Here is a 22,772-nt window from a genome sequence, read left to right as displayed (position 1 = left end):
TCTGCTAGAAAATCTCGGTTCAATTTATACTGGACTGATTATATTTAAGATACTATCTACAATGTATTTTACGGTTTAGAATCCTAACATTAAATTGGATTAATAATATTCGCAGTAGGACATAAAATAGGTACTCACACTAGTCAATTCACGTGGCTTTGTTTGCATTTTTGATCATCGCGTTCTAATAGGTCTTATAAAGTTGGTAATTTCAAAAAGACCTAAATAGATCTTCAATTAAAAATGTCGACTTTCCAGGTATCGAGATTTTAAATTTAATTTTAAAATGTTAACGAGATACAGCCTGCTGATAGACGGATGAACAGACAGCGGAGTCTTAGTTATAGAATTCTGTTCTTACCCTTTGATTATGTTTCCTCTAAATACATTATATTTTGTCTACACCTTTATTAACTTAAGCTTAGACGAAGCACTATATTCCAAAAAGGCATTCTTATGTCTGTTCCTGCTTAAAAACTAAAACCATCCGCGAATCGGACATATGCGTGGACTTACGAGAGCTCTAACACTCCCTTAAACATATATAAGACAATATTTTAAGAGAATTCTGTTTATCTTGTAATATCTGTGAGGACAAACAAGTCTATAACATTGGCACGTGGGAGTACCAAACGCACCATGTTGCCTCGCTAATAATAAAATGTTAAATAAATTGCACTTGTCTACATGGCGGGCTGAAATAGCATCCATTGTTTATTTTATGAGTTGTCGAGAAAGCACTGTTATACCTTATTGTTCATTAATTTAAACTTGATTTAAACCTCTAATATTGTCGCGGAACTTAATTTTAAAATATTATTGTATGTTAAAGAACGTCTATTGCTTATATTTTAAAAGAGGTCTCGTTGTGAAATAAACCTTTTTATAATGATGTCTATAATTTTTAGTCTGTCACTGGCCACTACAGTTTTAAATCATTTAAAATTGAGAATGTGCGCTTGTCTAAATTAGTGATTAGGATCGATATTGATTCAATATTTAAGTATTTCAAGCGCAACCTTTCCCAATCTATTTTGGTGTCAGATTTAGTCTCATCAGATTTGCCGACTAATATTGAAGCGACTGAATATCTGACCTAGATTTCCTATTGAGTAAAATCGATAAATATAAAGATCAAAAAGACACTTACCAATTATTAACTTGTAGTATTGTTAACCCTGTATCCTGTGCTAATTGTTTCTTTTGGTCTTCCGAAGGGTATGGATGCTGTAACAAAGGAAAAAAAAACAAAGTTTAACGAACGAATCGTATACAAATAGAATTTGTAAAACATCCAATTACGAAGGAACAAATTTAAATTGACTCTAATTAAATCGGCCTCAGTTTGCGCCGATTGTTTGCAAATAAAATTAGATTTTCAGACGTTTTAAGCATTATTTGATTTGGATAGCTTTTGTTGAGTATTTTTTGGTTACGTCGATATCATTGTGTTCCGGATTTGGGTTTAATGTGGCTTTTATCATTTATATATATCATTTAAGGAAAAACGTGTCTTTAGAAGTTCGCATTAAATAGAAAATGGTATGATTGCTGTGAAAAATATCTACCTTAATTTTGTTATTTTCTTACTTTCTATGCTGAACTAAGGCTCATTCCTTTGATTCTAATGCAATTTCTTTTAACAACAAAAGCTACAAGCTGAATATCTAAGTGTTGGCAAATGCTCTAAATTCCTTCTATATCCCTCCTAAATACCACAAACAGTTATTTTTGAAAGGGAATTCTATCATTTATTCATCGCTCCTAGTATCCCGAGGGCGAGTGTTCGTACGCAGGTACCAGGGCGACAGAACACGCAACACGTACTGTCCTAATGATATTGGTTTTTGGCGTGCTACCGGAGAGCTCGCGCCCCGCGAGACCTCCTTGCCTGCCTTTTATCCTGGTACCGAACGTGTAAATTATTCAGGTCTCAGGTTCGAGTCCCTGGTCGAGACACATCACAAGATATCTTCAAATAATAAAAAGAAAAATTACTAAGATATTCTTTTATATTTGGCGCCATGTTTGAATTTAGGCGGCCATATTGGACTTACGTCAAAAAATATGTGGGTAAATCTTAAGAACACAGCTACGTTTTTGTAGATGAAATATTTGTTATTTTTAAGAAATACAAATAATTCTAATTGATACCACATTAATATTTGCAACTATCCTAAATTCAATATGAATAATATTTATATTTCAATTTTCGAGTGTTGTAAGAATGCATCAGTTAAAGTAAACGAACTGTCTTGGGCTGCGTGTGCGCATGTTAGGCTGGTAACACAACGGGAGCAGGATTAATGTAGCAGTGTAATAAAATAAACAGATTGTGTTTATAAATGTGGGTATGTCGGCAAAGATGTGTTAAATAGGTTAGGGAATGAGAACAGAATTAAAAAAAAACGATTTGATTTGTCTCTTGATAGGGAGTTGGTATTGCTCTTTAATTATTGCTCTTAGAGGTCTTATCCAGGTAAAAAAAGTTTTCAATTAATATCCAAATCTGTTCAGCCCTTTTGGACTCATGGCGTAACAAAGAACCACCAAAATTTCTCATTGATAATATTACTAGGCAGAAATGTAGTTTTCTAAAAATACCTAATTGATACTTGTGTATATCCACCTTAAGTTTGAGAATAAGCGGCGGCGGGCTGCGCATGCGCTCCGGCCCACCGCCTGCTACGCACCTAAGTTTATTATTACAATAACGCGTATTTGGCTATTGTTGAATTGCACTAATGCATTCTAATGGATCGCCTCAGGATGTTAGGTCCGTATGTTTGTTTGTCTGACACATTGTTTAAAACATGGCCGACGATTAATCGATATTTCGATGTATTACAATTTGAAATTAATGTAATTTCCGCAGTGAGAGGTAAATACTCGTAGGTAGCTATTGCATTGTTTGAATGAGAATCGTGATCGCAATCAGAGTCTGTTGATTGCTTTCAATTGTTCGTATGTTTGCAGGCTTTTAAAATATAGCTTTCTGCGTGTTCGTCTTGTTGATAGAAAATAAATTTAAAAAACTCAGTTCCTGTTCTATTTAATTTAAGTGCTGGTGACTTATCAGTACAGCGTTTTCCATCTCTCTCGATCCTATACCTTCTTTCTCCTCATGTTGTCACTTCTGCCATTCCCTTCACCTGGACTATGTACTTCGTTCTAGCTCTTGCTCTGCCCCTTAAGGCCTTTACCACTCAGTCATTCCAAACATCGACTTTTACTCCTTTATAAAAGCCACAATGAAATATTAAAAGTCAGTTTAAATTGTCCATTACTTCTTGAGAGTGCGTTACAAAAACTCGCCTTGCCAAATTTCAGATAATTCTTTACAATATTCTCTCAACCCCGTTAGGAATTTTTAGCCTTATTTGTGAGTTGAAAAAAAAACACAATCGAAATGAGTTTTTCGTTTCGATTACAAAAAGTCGATATCACAAATTTATGAGGACCATTAAGGTGGCACAAAAACAGAAATATGATAAGCAGAGGTCTGAGATAACGGGCGCCGGGGAGATGTAACGTCATGTGGATGCAAACGTTTTTGTTTCAAGTTAAAGTTTCATAATTTATCGTTTGCAACATTTATATATTGGGTTACTCTGACTGGATGAATAAAGGATAAAATAATCAAATAATTAAGATAAATAATTTTTTACTTGAAGGTTAGCTTAAAGGCCAAAAAATCTCAGAGGGTTGTCTTCTATCGGGTCGATTTTAATGAAATATGGGACTATTCTTAACTGTCACAATCCAACACCCATCGCACATCTGGCTTGTAGAATCAGACAAAGCCTAGTAAAAGAAATCTCAAGTTTCTAAATTATTTCCTTAACAGCAAACGTCAACACAATCAACATTCACACCAAATACCAATTTTAATAATCTCAAAACCTTAAATCACGTTCACCAAGTCAACAACGATTTAAAAAAGACCTCATTCCCACAAACTTACGCAAATCAAAGTAACAAAAACGCAATCACACATATATTGTTTTCCGAAACGTATGCACTAGGGCATCATAAACAGTATAGAGATATCAAATTTCGCAAAAGCAATCCCGATCGCTCCTCATCCGCTGTCGGGCGCTGTAAATCAGATGTGAGCATTAAAATCGCGATTATACCCGCCGTAAGTCGCCGATAAATCGAAATCGAGAGGAACAGCACTAGGGCCGCCGATTCGGGTCAGAATGTTGCTTTTGTGTACTAAAGTAGGGTTAAGTATTATTGAGTTCCGTTTTTTGGATGGATACAGGATGTATATTTTTATAATTGAAGTTAATTTAATGGGCAAAATTTTCATGTTGAAAAATTATCGTATATTTTTTGTATGCATCCTCAACTTTCTTAACGTTTCTTTCTTTGAGACACAGTGCCATATTTTTTATTCTAATAATTGTTAGTTAAAAGTACCTTCAAACGGCAAAAATATTACAAACCACACTAAACATAATTCGCCCTACCAAAAGACAACATAAAAAATAATTCGAAATACTCTTACGTCATCAACCCTAGCGCTGGCGCGTTAAAAAAAGGGCTAGCGGCGAAAAATCCGCTCTCGCTACCATAAATTTTATTTCGCTATGTGGAAGAGAAACAATCCATTTGTTGGCACCTAAATCTATGGGGTGAGCGAATGAGAATATGTAAATACGCGTTGAGGGACTGAACGAAACGACAAAAAATACGAGCGCGTATAAAAGTTAAATAATGTCTTGATTTTTAGCGTGAGGCGTCTTAGAAGGAGGAAATTCCTGTTTTGTACAAGTTGTAATAAGGAAAATTAAGTTCAGATGGTAAAATTGTATGAATCCTAACCGCTAGGATGAATAAACAGAACAAGCTGTATTTGAGTTTGGTATTTTTCTTGAATAAATGAAAAACTAGTCTCAATGGATATCAAAAACATAATAAAAGAACCAACAAAAAATAACGTCAAAATTCAAAAAAGCAACTCACTAAAATATTCACTCGATACGCTTCGCGAAAAAACCGAAATTCCCTAATGATATGCGTCTGAGAGCATAATTCTTGCGAGGGAAAAGTGTATGGCGTATTTTACAATTTTCCCAGACTTCAGTGTTACCATAACAATAATAATATATTCACGGGCCCCGGTGATTCCCGGAAATGTCGTAAAAATAAAAATCATACCGTCTCCGTGGAGAGGGTTATCTTAGGGGATGACGGGTAGTGATGTGGAGGTATTGCTGCATGCTACCTGATACGCAGGTATTTAATGTTGAGTGATGTGACACCTTGTGATGGGCTATCGATTATTCTATCTTCGAAATTATGATGTGTATAGAAGAGACAAATTTGACGTCTTTGTAGGATAAAGGACTATTTTTAAAAGCATGTTTACTCAAGTGAAATTCAAGAATAACTCTTTCAGCTCATTCTTAATGCAGATGTGATGTTCCTTTACGTCTAAAACGTCTTCGCAATCTAAACAGTCAAACCCGTTCCGCACGTTCCTCTTGTTCCAAACACAACGTTTCGCAAAGAGTGAATGCGAAACATGTGATGGATTAAATTTTTCGGCAGAACGACGTGACATCACGGATTGAGCTTTAAATTATGCACGCTCCGTTTCCGCGCGTCAAAAAGAACGCGGATAAGGTTTTTTTCGAGGTACATTTAAGTTACACGCCGCGTACCGAAGCCAAACCGACTTTGACAATTCGTACGCCATGTTTTTTTAAACAGGACGAAGTAACATCTATTCCAATTTCAAAACATCCCACTGTACATTTATTAACAAGGCATTATTTTCAGACGCATCTGTTATAACCCCATTTCAATTACATTTTAAACCCATCTGATGCTCGAATACATCAATTCCCTGAACATTTTAATACTGCGCTGCGGAGGAAGCTATTTTGAGGATAGTTTACAAGCAAAAGTCGTTAGAGGGCAGGAGGCGACCACAAATAGACGTCAAAAAACTATGGACCCCTAGTTCGGGGCCTTTATATCCCACCAGGGACGCATAAAGGTGCGGAGGTGGCCCTAACCCTATCGAAGAGATGTGACCGTGTGATGGATAGCACTATCACAACCCTCCTAGTCCTTCTGTTTTCTGCTCGACGTGTCTCCTTGTTTATTTATTTTATGTTTTGTTTATGTGCGAACACGAGGACCGGCGATACATTGTCGTTTTAAATGTGAAATATTTCCTTTACTTGAAGTAGTCTTTTTGTTTTCTTTTCCTTTGTTAAAAGATTGATGGTCTTGTGCTTTAGTTACGTCAGTTTCGCTGTTAACTCGCTCGTGAGATTATAGAGATTAAAAATCAGTACCAATCTCATCTCAACACAATATTTTTACTTTCCCGTAAAAGTAATACAAAAATAGAAATGGATTGTTTTCATAAGCTCAAACAAAATCGTTGATCAATTGATTGATTAAAGCCGTGTCAAATTCCTAAAAAAGCTACTAAAAACTATCGCTAAATTTACTTTATTGCATTTAAATTGGACGCGCGGTGTTAATTGGAAGACACCTGTCAATTCTCATTCTGATACAGCATTTTTACGTGGAGACCTATTCGATAGGCCGTGAAATATTAAAGTGGGCTGCACAGAGCCACCGCGACAGGATACCTCCTAAATTATGCAGATCTGTAATGGACAGCCGGCGTCCAACCGTTTGCCGACCGAAATAGTTTTTTGGATCGAGTGTTCCCGTTAATACGTTTGTGTTCTTTAGAATTTATCGACAGATATTTGTTAAAATAGAAATATAAAAAAAATCCAAAAAAAATGATAGTTAACCTTTACAAACAGACGTAAAATAGAAAATGTTAACAAGTACAGTGACATATCTTTAATAGACTGAAACCGTCGCTCAATCCTAGTTACCGACCCAACTAAAAGCCGTCCTGTCGCCACAAAAAACTACAACACCAACCAATCTAGATTAAACACGGTTTCCCGAAAACCGAAAATTGAATTTTCACTAAAACCCCGACGCCATTATTCTCGTGAATCGCAATAGCAACAATAGCCGTAGTGAGACGGTAAATAGCGTCGATACTAATCTGTGGAGCCGGAAGAGTCTGCGCTGACGGCCGTTCGGAAGCCACAACTGGGCTAGGAAATGAGATAGGTGCGTTCTAACTCCTAGCACGCTATGCCGCCCTAGTACCTGTGCCTGCCCACAATGATGGAATTGGGACGGTGTGACGTGTGGACATTGTCCGCGCTGTTATTGTTGTGCGCCCATTGTTTTGTGACTAATTTAGTTTGGCTGAGATCCCTAGTTGGAGATTGTGATCAAACTTATGTGCTATATTCTGTGACATATTATTATGTAACGCCTAATTTAGTCCTGCATGGAAACTAGATTAAATTCATTGCAGGAACTTCAAATTGCATTTCAGTGAGACCGACAGTATTCTTTTTCAATTTTGGTGATAACTAATCTCTTTATTTTCCAGCCAGCATAATAAAATCCACACAAATGCCGACTGTTCCCGCGCTGTATTTGGATACGTTCTTATTTCAAACGTAAAACAATATAGAGTTTGCATATCAATCGGGACATCAAAAGAGGCCGTATCATTAAAAATTAAGAAAAAGAAGTATGTAGACCAAACAACTATTACATGTAAACATGATTTTGAGCTGTGAGTAGGGGGAGTAGGGTTGAAAGTCGTGTGTGACATGTTGTTTCATGTTGGTGACTGTAGGAAATAATAGCGTATGTGCGCTGGCGCAGGCGGTGAGCTCAAACGGTTGCCAATAAATGTGAGGTAAATGTAAAAAGAAGTAATATTCATGAGGTGCTCGGAGGATGCTCCAGGACGATAGGGTTGCCAGACTTGCTAGCTAGTCAACAATTTAAAATTCAATCTGCTTTTAGTGATAATGATGGTTTAGCAACACATGATTATAATAAATAAGAAACTTAACTTTATAATCGAGATCCGAGTATGTCTAAATTAAATTAATTTAGTTTATTCGTAGTCATATGTTTTGTAAGTTTCAGTGCACTGAAATGGACAGTCTATAATTGTAGAAATACATTTTACGCAAACGTTATAAAATCTTTATTTTACTGATCTCACCAACCTTTTAAAAGCATTTTCCAAAAACTGTGTGACAACCCTATTGTGCGTCAATTCAGTCTGTTTTGCATGCGGCTCGAAGCAATAAATAACTGTAGGGTTGGTAAAAAGTGGCGCTCGAACCCGGCCATTGTGCCTCCGTCACAAGCGATACAACGCTTAGATTGTGGACCGACAAACTCCCAGATTGACATTAATTTACTTCGAACAAATTTAGTTTAATTACTTATCAAAACAACTTCAGAACAACCAGTAAAAGAGGTTGAAAACGTACCTACAGACAACCTACCTGCTGCCAGCCAGTATAAACAAAAAAAAACAATTCTATATTTAAATGAAAACCTCCTAAATAAAAATGCAACTAAAACGATTCGCTCCGTAACGAATCGGTTGCATACATTAAGCGCATGTCACGCATTGATTAGCGCCGCGAGCGAATAAATAATAATCGAGTCCATTCCGAATGAATCGAATCGAAAATATATATCGATGTCGATATCGATATATCGGCTGTAGCGTTTACACAGTCGATAGGACGACGATAGGACGTGTGGAGATAAAACATGCGTTATAGGTTCCTATGCAGACCATATCGATTACATATGCTTTTTATTGATACTACAAATAATTTGTGCCTGATGTTGCAATAGATTATAGAAATACTATGCTTGCTGCACAGATTATAATAAATTGGAAAGGCGTATCTTATTAGGAGGGTTGGTTATTTTAATAAAATATCTAATGCATTAGAAACATTACTTTCTGGCACTTCTTGATTTGACGATCATTCCTATAAAGAAATGTTGTCAGCTTTGTTAACACCTAGCTTTAGGACATATCCGTTTCAACCTAGACAGTCCTAAGCTTTAGTAATCGCATCATACGAGTATGTTTGACTATCATTGCTGCTTTCATAAGATTAACTGTAAATTTCTATCCCGCAAAGAGATCATGAAATCAAGCCTTCACTCCAATTTAAGTATTAAATTCTACGCCTAGATAAAACGGATCACATCTAAATCTGATCTGTACGAGACAGTTGTAAAGCCGGCACCACACTACACGCAACACATCCGCAGGCCGCGCACCGGCACGCATAAACAGGCGATATCGCGAACGCCGCTTGACAAATTTCATATCTAACAGATATCGATAGGACGTAAATCATCGCGCGGTCTCGCCCGCCTGCATGTCGCCCGCCCCGCGTGAGTTATACGTGTGGATGCAGCTTTATTTTACAGCCGTGACGTGTGATGCGTATTCTGCGTGAGCGCATAGTTCACGCGCCATTGTCGCTCTGTTTGAACTTCATTTGCGTTTGTGATTTATTGTTACGTCATTATTTGTTGGTTGAGGTTTTGGACATGATGTTTGGGAGCATTGCGTTAGGAATAATCATTAATTAAATTAAGTTTTTTGTTCAAACAGTACTAGTTTTTGTCTGTATATCATCTTACTACAGAAGCCAGAATCAAAAACAAGTCATTCCTTATCAACAAGAGTCGTACTTTGAGCGAGATAACAAAAAAGTACCAGGAGAGTATAAGACGTGCACAACATCATGCCTACCAGGATTACATAAGATACAGCAAGTAGAACACAGCGCTATCTCGAAGAGGCGGGGAGCCGCGCCCCGCGGCGCCGCAAATATTTGCACGCCGCCAACGCCCTATGTTTGCCTGGTACATAGCTGTTGTGCGCACAACTCCTGGCGATGTTGATGCCCTCTACTTGTACTTATAGCGGATGTTTACTTTGACTTCAACTTAAATTATAAACTGTGACGTCAGCCTTTTTGTTGCAATCTAAAGTTTTGCTCTGCATACATATTAGGCTATGCACTCGAATGCTTTTGACTACAAACATATATGCAAGCAATTTAAAGGTAAGTAGCATATGCGGCAACTATCTCCTAAGTTCCCAACAAATGACTGTCAAACAATCTAAAGGTAATCCCTCTAGATCAGAAACAAGGGTCTAACTACTGAATAATATGGGGCATGTCACACATACAGGCGTCAAGAAACACGCCGAGAGTCGCTCCGACAAATCGCCGAGCCACGCCATTGCTGTGTCGGCAGCGCAGCCCTAGGCCAGGGGCGGAGCGCCCGCCCCTGCACACGACCTCCGCCGTGTCGCCAAATTGGACCGAAGACGTAATGGGAGGCCACGGGACCTCTGGGACTTCGATTTTGTTAGTTTAGCTGTAAAACTTGGTAATTGGACAGTGATCCTCGGTGGGAGTCGTCTATTTATAATGATCGATTACAGTTTTTTGTCGATGTTGGGGTGGGCGAGATTGCTTGATGTCAATTACGTTTTTAAAACATTTTAATTGACGCCGTTATTTAGTTCTTTATTCTTTCGATATTTTGAGGGATGTTGCAACTTTTACTTGATATTTAATTTAAATCCCCTCTTCGTAAGAAAACAAAACAAGAAATATTTCTTGCGAAAGAATCATAATCTTTAATATGAAGAGCAAGCCTCACAGTAACTTAATCGTACAATGACACCAAAGTGACTCGTATTAGCTCAAATACGACAAATCAAAGTGAGTTAATCTCCTGTTCTAAGACGCCGGAGCCGAGCCGGGTCCGTGCCGGCTCGCTACATGTCCGGTGTGCGGTGAGCCCTGCCTGACATCCGATAAATCAACCGGATCGACCCGATCGCCCGGATCGCACAACCGGCTCGCCAATAAATAATGCCCCAAGACGGACGAACTTATGTTCTAATGTAATTATTTAATTAATTGAAGTACTTGTGTAGCCAGCATTCAGGTACTACACATATCTACATTTATAATGAAGCTAACATATAAACAGGTTGAAATAATAAACAGTAATACAGAAAACCTAAATTTAGACAAAGCACATTAACCAATAACAAACTGCTAACAATGTTCGCCCCAGTCCGAGATTAGTATCGCGATTTAATTAAAATAATCATAGTTCTATCTACCAACAAGCATCCCATGTGATTATGTGAACAAAACAAAAGTAGAAATTAGAAAACAATCTCTTACAAAGTCGCTCACATGAATGGCCGTACAATTACAGAGCACGAGTCAAAAATGACTCGAAACATATTTTTTCTAATCCCTTCCCACGCATAAAGCTCGCTAGTAATTACAGGTTCGGCTCTGTAATAACATATCGCATCAATAAAATTGTATATCATTCAGTTGTGTTTCCCGCGAACACGTCGGGTGATTAGCGCGGCCATCTTGTGGGCGGGCACACCCGAAGGCGACACGATCTCCGATTCCATTCTCAAAAATAACACTAATCGGCGAATCGAGCACGCGCGGGAACACCCGAACGTGTGTTTTTCAAATTTGGAACGTACCAAACGTCCTACGACGTTATTACCGCGCAGGGATTTGACTACTGTCACTTTTGACAGATGTGATTGACGTTTATAAATACCACGAGTCAAGTGCGAGCTTGTTATATTCCGTTCGGGAATTCACCAACTTTTTGTCAAGACGAAGGGCTTTTAATGTCATTGCCGTTTTTTAAATTAAATTTATGATGGCTCAGCTTTTATGAAACTAAGGTTGGTTTTCGTCCATTTTCCCGACGTATCCTTGCGGTGTAACGTTAATTAACCAGTTTCGTTCGCTGGCGCAGATGAGTGCATATTGAAACGTCAAAAAGTGTATGTTTTCTTTTGCTTCTCATTTTCGGCTGGCTCCCCAATATCGTCGCGTCATGAGCGAGACAGGCACCGGCCGACGGACGTTGGTTTATGAAAGATGAAATAGAAAACCGCCTGTTTTACCAGGAAATAGACGGGGAATTGGAAATTTCAATTTCATTTTTAGATGGTTACTTTGTACTGCGAATCGAAGCCAGTTGCTAGCAATTGGAAATGTGACCCAAGAATAAAAAATCGCAATTGACGGCTGAATGTTTCAATTATTTTCCTCTGTGCTTTAAACTCAATCAAGTTATGAAATCAGCGACCATTTTCAGACCTGCCTATCTATCCAAACAATAAGATCTTGCCAATGCCGTAACAGTAATGAATAATCAAACTAAGACCTCGTCCAAAAGTTTAATCCAAGAAGCGAACAGAAAATCATTCATTCATATTCATAGTGGAAACAGGGAGCGAGGCTTTCACGAAAATGGCTCCTGTTCCTAGGAAGAGACGGGATGAGATGCATGAATATTAACACAGCACCGGTACCAGGGCGCCATAACTATATTAGAGCAAGCGCTCGCACTGCATGCCAACGGTAGGGGCACGTTTGAAGTTGCGCCCGGCTACGTTCTGAAATTTGACATTTTGACAGCTCTCCGACGTTGGCTGCCTTGTCTCCCGTCCCCCTCGCGCGCCCGCAGCCCGCCTCTAGCCATCCCTCTCGCACAATAATAACATTACGTGCACGAGATTCCTGTTTCTGCTACGTCTGACTTCTGATATGAATTGTTAATGCATCGGTAATTGATATTATAATTTTGATAGACCATTTTGTTCTAATGGTTGTGGCTTTTAGTGTAAGAGCTCGGTATCTTCGTAGTAAACGTTAAATATGTCATGTGATACAGCTTTTATGTGGTGTTGTTGGGGTTCCCGCTGTCTTTGTTTGGATTAGCCTTTGTGTGAACGATTTAATGGATTTTGGTTATACTGTTTCAATCAGCTAAATACGCTCTGTGACTCAAATTATTGGTACTTTGAAGTAATGATTATTTGGTAAATTAAGATAGGTTAACGTTGTCTTATCTGTGAAACAATTACTCTTGAAAGTATACTCGTATAACGTGAGTTACAATCATTAACACTTCTTACGACTGTTAATGTAAAATGTGACTTAGTAACCGATTACTCATCATGTCTAGTCCAACATTTGTACAGAGATAGCTAACCGATATAAGAAACGAGTTTTCACAATACTCTGAAGATCTCAATGTCACAAGGAAAAGTCATTTGAGCCCGTGTTCGAGTGACGCACATGCATTCAGTACCGAGACCACCAGACAAGGCGACAAGTGTCTTCACAAACTCAGAAAACCTATTGACACCAATTTCACACCTCAAAGTCATAGTTTTAAACACAGCATTAGCCATTCCGGCAATTTTTACCGAAGAATGAACGACAGCCACAAAATTGGCGTCCGAATGACAGAGAAACAAAAGAAAACGTAACACTGAAAAAGACGTCCTAATTTCCAGACATTTGTACACGAGCTAAGCGGAGTCTGGACCAAAAAATTGCTAACAGACACTTAGGACAGGGCTGTCAATCGAATGTCGATGTCCTCGATAAAAAACGGTGTGTTTAAAGCTCAAAATAGCACGTCAGTCAACCCTTATAGTGCAGTAAGCTGGCTAAACTCGCACTATTCCGGGGGGAAATTCGGTGACGCCTGAAAATAGGAAAAAATAAGGATTGTGGACGGTGGCAGGGCATTGTTGCATCGGATCGGCTGGATTTTTAAATAAACTATGCGGTGTAACCAAAATGGAATGAAGTTTTAAATATATTTGCATCGGATTCGCGAGTACTAGAGGCGGTTATGACCGAAATAACTTTAGCCTTACAGACTTTTATTTCATAATAGGGTTTATTCGAATTGGTAACTGGATTTCTTGAACCCATTTAGATAAAATCGAGATATGAAAAATATTATGTAGGTAAATGAATTCAAATTTCCAAAATGTTTAAACTTGATTATTTAAGAATTTCGTCCAATTAGTCCTGTTGGAGTGCAAAAATAAGAAGTATTTGCAAAATCAAGTTATTTCTCGGCTTAGAAGGAAAAAGGTTATATATCGACAACTTAATTAGAGTACCAATAAGGGTCCCACTTAAACACCGTACATTTGAACTGGTGTGTTTTATAAATGCATTAATTATCTCGATGTGAATATCTCGGAAATGTTTGTTGTCACTTAATTATAATGGAGTGAGATGCTAAGCAACGATAAACTAAAGGCACAAAAATTAAAGTACGGCAAAAATAATTAACAAAAATTTTGCCTCTAAATTTAAAAAGTACCTTCAAAATTTCAAAGAAAACCCGCGGCTAAATAGTTTTTGGAAAACAAAACTAAAATAATTGACGCAAAGAAACAGTCACGAGCAACCAGGGCATCATATCAACGTGGAAACATCAAAGAAACTAAGAACAAAGTGAAAAGTGAACTTGGCCGTTTGATTAGGCGCGTTCTTAACATGCGACCGCCTGAGGCAATCGCTTTGTTACATCCATCCTTTGTGAAATAACGTTGAAACAAGCAAAGCTTACTTCTTGTCGATTCCTGGGCACCTGGTAGCGGTAGCTCTTGTGAAGTGACAGCTGAAGGTAGCTGAAGGCGAAACGGCCAATAGTCACCGTCAATTTTGATAAAGGAGTTTGTGACACAAAAAAATGGACTGATCTCAAAGATGGCTTGATGTTTGACATTTTCAAGACGTTGAGTTTATATTTGTTTTGGATACTTTATGAACAAGTTGTTCAAAGCAAACCTTGATACAGAGATAATTGTAATTATACCTACAGTCCTAAGACTTTTTAAAGATGCTATATTTAGTAAAAAAAATCAAGTGAACAGGTGAATAAGCAGCCTTTTGTATCCCCGACCCAATTGGGAGGGTATAACAATGGAATTACAGCAACAAGAGACTGACAACAAAAGTACAGTAAAGTCCATGAAACGAATACTGCTGGCACGAATTATTCGGCCACACCTCAATCGCAAATAAACGGGAGTGATACGTAAATATCCACAAAAAACAATACGGCCAATATAAAGAGGTTATCCAAAAATATCCACGACATACAATGCAGTGCAAAAAAATTGTCACACGCGGCGCGAATGTCAATAAAATTTGATGTTTACGCGCGAGGCGATATCTCGCGGCAAATAAAACCGCGCACCACTTTAAACTGTTTTTGTTCGTTCGAAAAATGATTTTCTTTTTTTTTTTCGTTTTAGTTTTTTTTTTCGGTTGATTTTTTGGCCGCAATTGGATGGAAGGCTTTTAGAAAGGCGTCATTGAATATGTGGTATTTTTGTTTGTTTTAATTTAAATTGGCATCAATACGAGTTAAAGTGCAGACTACTTCATAAATTGCATATCAGGCATATAATTACTACTAGGTACTAGAATATTAAGGTAGGTACCTGATACTAAGGATTGTTATTACACGATATGACCAATAATCGGACAATTCATAAAGAGGTGTGTTCACTGTATGGAATACAGGAGCAAATTAACAGTACTGGGAATGGCAGCTGTGAGGTCCAAGTTACAAGAAACTTGAGTGGATACAAAAAAGACTTCAAGTAATGGTATTATTTAACATGTACTATTTTTAGGACCTTTTCAAAGACAGTCACTATATTTTTTTCCTTTAAATATTTTTACCAATCTTTATCTACTATTATTTTTTTCATTTTCACAAGCTATGACTAACAAATTTTGCAACCCATTCTGACTCAGATGAAAAAAACGACCATGAAGTTTCTCCCACAATAAAGCATTAATATCTTACATCAAAAGGTCATCTATTCAAAGACCATTTGTATACAGAAACAGCAGCACACATACTCCGAACTGTATCTGACAATGCAACCCTCCACCGCTCGCGGTACGCTGCCGGTCTTATTGTACAGGGGTCCGATAACCCTGTCAGCGGCGTGACGGAGTGGCGTAGTTATCGGGCGTATTGTAAGCGCGTATTGTTCACTACGCCCGACGTCTTCATAGGGCCTGTGTGCACCGGGCTTTAGTTTTAATGTCTATTTTGATGTGACGACAATGTGTGATGGTTTTGATATTTTGTATGTCTTGTGTTGTGTCGTAAACTGTATTTTTGATTTTGAATTAGGATTTAAAGGAATACATCAGCTTCTGTCTTTAAGATGGCTAAGATTGACAGCTGTAATTACTCGTAAACTATTCGGCAGATAAACAAAAAGACAAAATAAAAGTAAAATTAACATTTCCTTAATAAATAGTAAAGTTGATTCTCAATCAAATGATTAACGTGTTATAATTGCTTCTTCAAAAAGAGGGCCGATTAGCCCAGCAATGGGACTGACAGACTAACATTATAACTACATGACACAATATAACGAATGCAACTACAAAACACATCGACGTTACATAATCCACATCTAAGTTAACTATACAAAACAGTTATATCTATACAATCACGCTATCCTAACGAGTCACCAGCAGAATGTTACGTAAGTCCAGGTGTTCCTAGTTCTCGGCCTAGACAGCCGTTGGCCGGGCGTTGGATCTGTCTTGAATATGATTGGTCCGATTCTAACGGGGCGTATTGTGACTGAGGGAAGATTCCACAAGAGAATACCAAGATATAGGAATTATGTCACGTTGAATGTATGTGTGTGTAATTAAAGAGATTTCCTTTTAGATGTGTGTTTAAGTTTTTATCTTTTGATATCTTGGTGTGTGATTGAATCCTATAGCATCTACGTAGTTTTAATATACTCGAAGAAGGAACACTGTGAGGAAAATATAGTTTTCATTTTTTCCTGTACTCTTTCTTATTCTCCCTCGTTTAAAAATAACACTGCATTAAAAAATCTAATCATTGTGTCGCGGGGTGCTTCACAAACTTACCAGTCTCATGCCCAAAACACACAGAATAAGAACAAGCATTCGTCTATTACACAAACGCTTGTCGTACTCGGGAAGCAAACCCCCGCCTAGTCGCGCTCAGTAGATTTGGCGTGATGACACACACCACTCGGCTATCCGTGTAATCTAAGCAATGTAGTCTATAAAACCGCATTCCAAGCATTTTCAATTGAAATTTCATTATATTTAACTATCTAAGAAAGTCTTATGACGCAAAACAAGTGACGTTATTCAGTGTATCATTATAATTACTTGAAACACATCTTCTTTACAGCATTTATTATCTTTTTATCCAATCTAAAGTACTGTCTGGATTGAGACAGTATTCACACGTCAAACGTCAATTAAAACCAGTATTCACACAGTTTTTGCGACTATTTATTGCAATATCTGTTAGGGATACATTTCTATTATTAATGATCTGTTTTTAATTACGTTTTTGTCATTAGTGTTTTATTTTTAGGCTAGGTATTGATGAGAAAATTCATGTTTTTTCCGTGAAATGTGTTTTTGATTGTAAGTTAGAAAAACTTTTTTATACGGGTATCTAATACTATTCTATTAGAAGTCTTATATTTTTAGAATAGCAAGATGTTTTTTTGAAATCAGTGGTGACTATGAATAATTTAAACAATAGAGCTAACTTTGAAAAACTGATATTCGTTCTAGCCAAATTATTGACCTGAAACATTAGAATGCAAACCCGATCATAGAGTAAAAAAACTATTCTACAAAATAATACTTATCTGTACACCAATTAACGGCGTAAAATCACTTAAAACAGATGAAAGTCGACAAAATTTACAGTTTACCAATAATGCACAATTTACAAAGTGATAACAGAAAATAATATTGTTATATGTTTACAGCTAATAAACATATTTTGCAGATTACTGTAAATTTACAACCGGCCTTAGACTTAGGTCTTAGGTCAGACAACTTTAATATGGCCATAGAATAGGGTTTAAGACACTATTGCGAGGGATACACAGTATTATCTAAGATTATTGAATATATTTATAAGTTCCAGTGAATGGAAAGTTGTTGAGAATCACGAATGCCTTTGAAAAGGTATTTTTATAGAAATGAAGAATTTGTGTGGAGAATGAGGTTAAAAATTCTCATTTAAAATTAAAACGGTACATAATTATAAAACGAAAGGTTTTATGAAGACCAAAAAAATGGCTGACGTGGTGACAAATTCACTAGAAATTTTCCATGAAAAATGCAATAGAAATCAATCTTCAGAAAACAAAAATGCCGCCATATTTGTGCTTATGTGTTAACCCTTAAACAATAACTACACTTACAACCAAGCAGTCATTAGTACCTAAATACCTAACATCACAAACCAATCAAAAACCTACCATACACCGGTCACATAAAGTCCAAACTCAGGTAACAGTCGTTATCATTCATCGAAAGCCTAAAAACCACTTAATTCTGTAAAGGCGGGTTCACACCGTGCGAGTGGCGAGTTGCGTCGGGCAGCCGAAAGAGGGCGTTGTATCGTGACGACTCAATCCCGATCGTATCGGCTCGCGACGACGCCACATGCAAATGCATTCGCGGATAGTACAACCCGTTAGTGCATGCAATTGTTAAAACGTTTATATTGTAAGAGAAATGTACTTAAATTCGGATAAACAGTGTGTTAATAGGTGTCGACGATGTGAGGAAGATTTTCGAGCCTCTAAAGTCGCAATCTCAGTTTTAACTTAAAATATCATGTCATGTTTTAATTTTATTACCATTTCAGCTTCCGTCGATCTTTTGCACATTAACAAATACCTACATTTCCTTCCATAAAGACCTAATTCTAACTCACAAATAGTTGCAAAAATGAGCGCCAAATCCCGATTTAAGCTTTGTAAAAACCACTAACCCGAAAGAAAAATATATATTCTAAATAGAAAACGCTCAATCTTACAATCATGTGACAATACACCGAAAAATTCAGTCCAGAAAACCTTCCACTCGCCCGCAAACACAACCAAGCTTATTCAGTAGTCTAAAGAGACATATTTAAATAAGTCTCCTCAAAATTCTTTCAACTTTTGTATATTTGAGTGCACATATTTGCTTGCACTTGGTACAATGATGTAAGCTGCGATAGAGGCGAGTGGCTGAGGCAAGTGACAACTCACTCACTCGACCAGTCTAAGCCCACTCTTATGGTCGTTCTGAAGAATATTGTCGTGTGCCGCCATGTTTTATTTTTTGCTATTTGGAAAGATAAGATGATTCTGGACAGCGAAATAGATGTTTGGCTTTAGTGTTTTTTTTTTGTTAATTGGTTTGGAAAATTATTAGATTTTTTAATATGGCCACCTTAATTTGTGATTATGTTTTTTGTTGACTCTAAGACGCGACAAACAAGGTCCTAATTACCGAACAACAATTGGACGAAAATTAAAAGACAAAGCAACTAGCTCCAGTACCGAACCGTAAGTTTCAAAACTTAATACATTTCAACATAAAAACCAGCATTCCGGATCAAAACTAAAAGAAGGTTGGAGTCCGCTAGACTCCGTGAAACAATTACTTAGCCTGAAACTGGGGAGGTTCAACCCCCCTCAACCCCCCAGGGGTGGTACCTGAAGCCATTTTCATAATGCACCACCGGTTCACTTCTTCTTAAACTTAACACTTTAAATAATTGCCCGATGGTGCTGAGACGGGTCCATTGTACCCAGGTGTTATTCCGTTCAGCATTAGTCCGGCAGAGGTAGGGTTGGGCTGTTATTGTAACGACCAATTACTGTGATTGTAGTTTTGGTCACTTTTTTAATGTTTCGTGTGTTTTAGTTGTTAAAGTATGATTTATGGCTTTTCGAGTAAAATAACAAAATATTTAAGCAACATTTTTGAAATGAAAATATTTTAACTAAAAAATTATGCTTATTATAGTCGTTTCCTACAACTTATAACTCAACCCTAAAATGTGCACGACAATGTTCAAGTAAAAAAATCTACATTTTTAATGGTACTAAGTGAACTTCCTTGCAAGGTGTAATTTAACACTTTTCAGGCAAAGTCTAGACTGAAAACTGCAGCGCCTGAATTTTAAGACTAGCCTGAAATATGGGGGAAGTGTGGGTGGATAGGACCGGTATAATATATGGAGCTAGAGCGACCACAGAGGATTATAAGTTCCATGTTTTTGGTGACAAAGCATTTTTTCTTATTTTCAGTTTTATCATAAAAAAATCACATTGTTTTTATTATTTTGTCAATACATTTGCTGTGAATATTTTTGCCTATTAATAACTAAAGCAACATTTGAGATACATAACCAGAATTAAACTACAAACACAAATGCATGAGAATTTTGGAAAGCTTTTACGAAAGACATATTACACTGTTCAAATTTTACTTGTATATCAATTTCTACCATCTCAAAAACAGGGTTAGAAAACTGTAATTCATGTAACGGTATACCAATCTCGAATTATCCAAGGACTCCCAACTGTACCAAGATTCATCTCAGCTAATGGCAATCATCATTACCCCGGGTGTCCAGTAGACAGGTGGTGGGAATTGCGATTGCTGGTTCATTTCCCGTTAGGGCAGTACGGTAACGTTATGTGACAATTGAAGATATAATTTGTTACAGTTTTTGCTCGGGAATGTTGTATTACTGTATTTTTAGATATGATCAAGAAAGATTGCTATGTCATTTAATTGAATTTAATAGAGGGAATTTAAAATATACTGAAAATATTGGAAAATCCATGATTTTTAAATGTCAAGAGAAATTTAAGTGTGTTATGTTGTACAGAATAATAAATCAAAAAGCATTTTAAATAACAACACAAAGTCCTTTCAACAAAACAGACCAAAAATACACGGAAATCTTTTAAAAAGAAACATTATGAAAATTGGCCATGCTCATATTTTCAGTGGATCCCGAAACCCGCCATATATCGCTCGGCGCGGATCGCGTTGCCCGTCGCAAATCCGCTGTGACGTCACAACCGTCCAATTTCACTAATGGCGCTTAAACTTTACTTATTCCTCGAGTTATAAACTAAAAGGTTTTTAAATGCTGAAATTCTGAGAGCAACTGAGTCGTGTGCAGGTTTAAAACCTTTTGTATTAAACCTCTTTCTTCTATAACTGCTTTTTTAATAGATCTGTGCAGTTAACCTGAGCGCAGGTTTTGACAACAGTTACCGGTTCAAGAAAGACTTCAATGAAGGAATGATGAACGAAGGCTTTACTCCTGAAGATAATTTTAATTTTGTTTAAATTTCGTGAACGAAATATAAATGTATGAAGCTTTATAGCCACATCTACAATTTATAATTTCACTTACAAAGTAAGAAGGTCGAATACTCTGTAACGATCTATTTCCATCTTTAACTAGTAATTAAAACTTACCCCCACTGGGAATTACATTTGGACTCACCTGAAACCAAGAAAAGCAGAAATTAATTACTTATTCACAATTATTTACAAGAAAAATTATTACAAAATGGCCGATGCTAATTCCTTTGTATACTTCAAAGACAATTAATGCAATAATTAAGACTTTCGATTTTAAAATGGACAAATAGCCCTACTTAACCCGGGATCGCGTCGGTCTGCCGTACCCCCGGCGCTCATTACCGCCTCCACTCAATACATTCATATATCACGCTACAGGTTATTGAAACACTCAGGTCTCTTCGACCTTTACAGTCGTCATAAACATGATATATGGTGTAGGGTTGAGTTTTATTAGTCACAGTTGATTGGCAATTTAATCTGCTGGATAGTTTTGTTCCAGAGAGAGATTTTATAGGATAAAAGCGAATTAATTTTCTTTAATATATTTGGTTTGTTTAACGTTGATCCGAGAAAAATAAAATAGTAAACAAAAACGAAGACTCATAATGTCCGAAACAGTTAAGGAGAACGATAACGGACACCATCCAAATAAAAGCCACTCACTCAGAAATCATAACAACCATCCCCTGACCCTAAACTAAAACTAATTTCCATACACACAATTAGTAACAATAGTCGATTATTAAATGGGCCAAAGGAAATCCAATGGTATTATCGGAAAATCTCAAGGGTGGGGTACCAGGCGGCCAGAAGTTGGAAGTGGTCAGCGTGGCTAATCGCGCGAGAGGCATTATCTCGCGGCCAGCCTCGAGTTAATCGCCCGACGGCCTCTGATTAGCTAAGCTCCCAGCCTATCTGCCCCCCTGGTGTTCGGAATTATGCAGGCACGACTTGCTGCCTGACCCGGCCGGGAGATAGCGAGATAAAAACCCTACGTCCAAGTTTGATGGTGTTGCTACGGGGTCGCCATGATTTATTGTCCATTTTTTATCTTTCATGGGTCGGTTATAATGAATGTAAATTAAACTACAAACATTATTTTTTTTGCCAGTGAACAAAACATTTTTGGTTAATAAAATATAGTTAAAATATTACGTTTGCTACTTTTTAAATCAACAGCAATGTTTACTAAATATATTGCGCTCATTAAGCTCGCTAATAAATAATTTTGCTAAAACATGAACGTCAAACAAAACCAGGTGCAGATGATTTTTGAAAAGGGATAGGGTTGTCCGGAATCACATCTCATCTAAAACTAGTTAACTACTATTTAATAATGGAAAATCAATTTCTTAAATTATGTAGATAATTGATCAAGACTTATAATATTGTTTCAGGTCTCTAGCATTATAAACCAAATTTTAAAAATAAAATTGTGAATCGTTAAAGAAGCAAATTGATTACCATATCACCAATATATGACCGACATTATCAAGTGAAAACCATTTTGAAACTACTCAATATATAAGCAACAACAAAATATGAGGAATAAATATCCGAATTTTCGTGTGAACCGCGTAAATTTGCGGGGGCCACCCCTGAGGCACCTGTAGATAATTCACAGGCGCGTCCGATGCAAATGTCCGCATTATCAGTACCACACACAACACACAGTTTGCGTATGCAAAGCCTTGTTTATTAAAATTAAATAAATACAGTCCCGGCTACGGCCCACGTGACGGATTTCGAAAGGGTTGGCTCTGGGATGAGGAGATGTGTTGGGGGGTT

At 37.2% G+C, this 22,772-nt stretch overlaps 1 protein-coding gene across 4 annotated transcripts in view; it reads right to left on the bottom strand.

Annotated features, from left to right (window-relative positions):
• Positions 1-22,772, bottom strand: part of LOC113504720 (homeobox protein homothorax) — a 250,321-nt gene that overhangs the window by 52,887 nt on the left and 174,662 nt on the right. For all 4 annotated transcript variants that reach the window (XM_026887132.1, XM_026887134.1, XM_026887133.1 and 1 more), the window contains exon 11: positions 1,151-1,227. In XM_026887132.1, the coding sequence (XP_026742933.1) occupies positions 1,151-1,227 (77 nt within the window). The remainder of the gene's footprint in view (positions 1-1,150; positions 1,228-22,772) is intronic.

Source organism: Trichoplusia ni, chromosome 23 (assembly GCF_003590095.1).
Source record: "Trichoplusia ni isolate ovarian cell line Hi5 chromosome 23, tn1, whole genome shotgun sequence".
Classification (NCBI taxonomy): Eukaryota; Metazoa; Arthropoda; class Insecta; order Lepidoptera; family Noctuidae; genus Trichoplusia; species Trichoplusia ni.
This window is presented reverse-complemented; position numbering and strand designations above follow the sequence as displayed.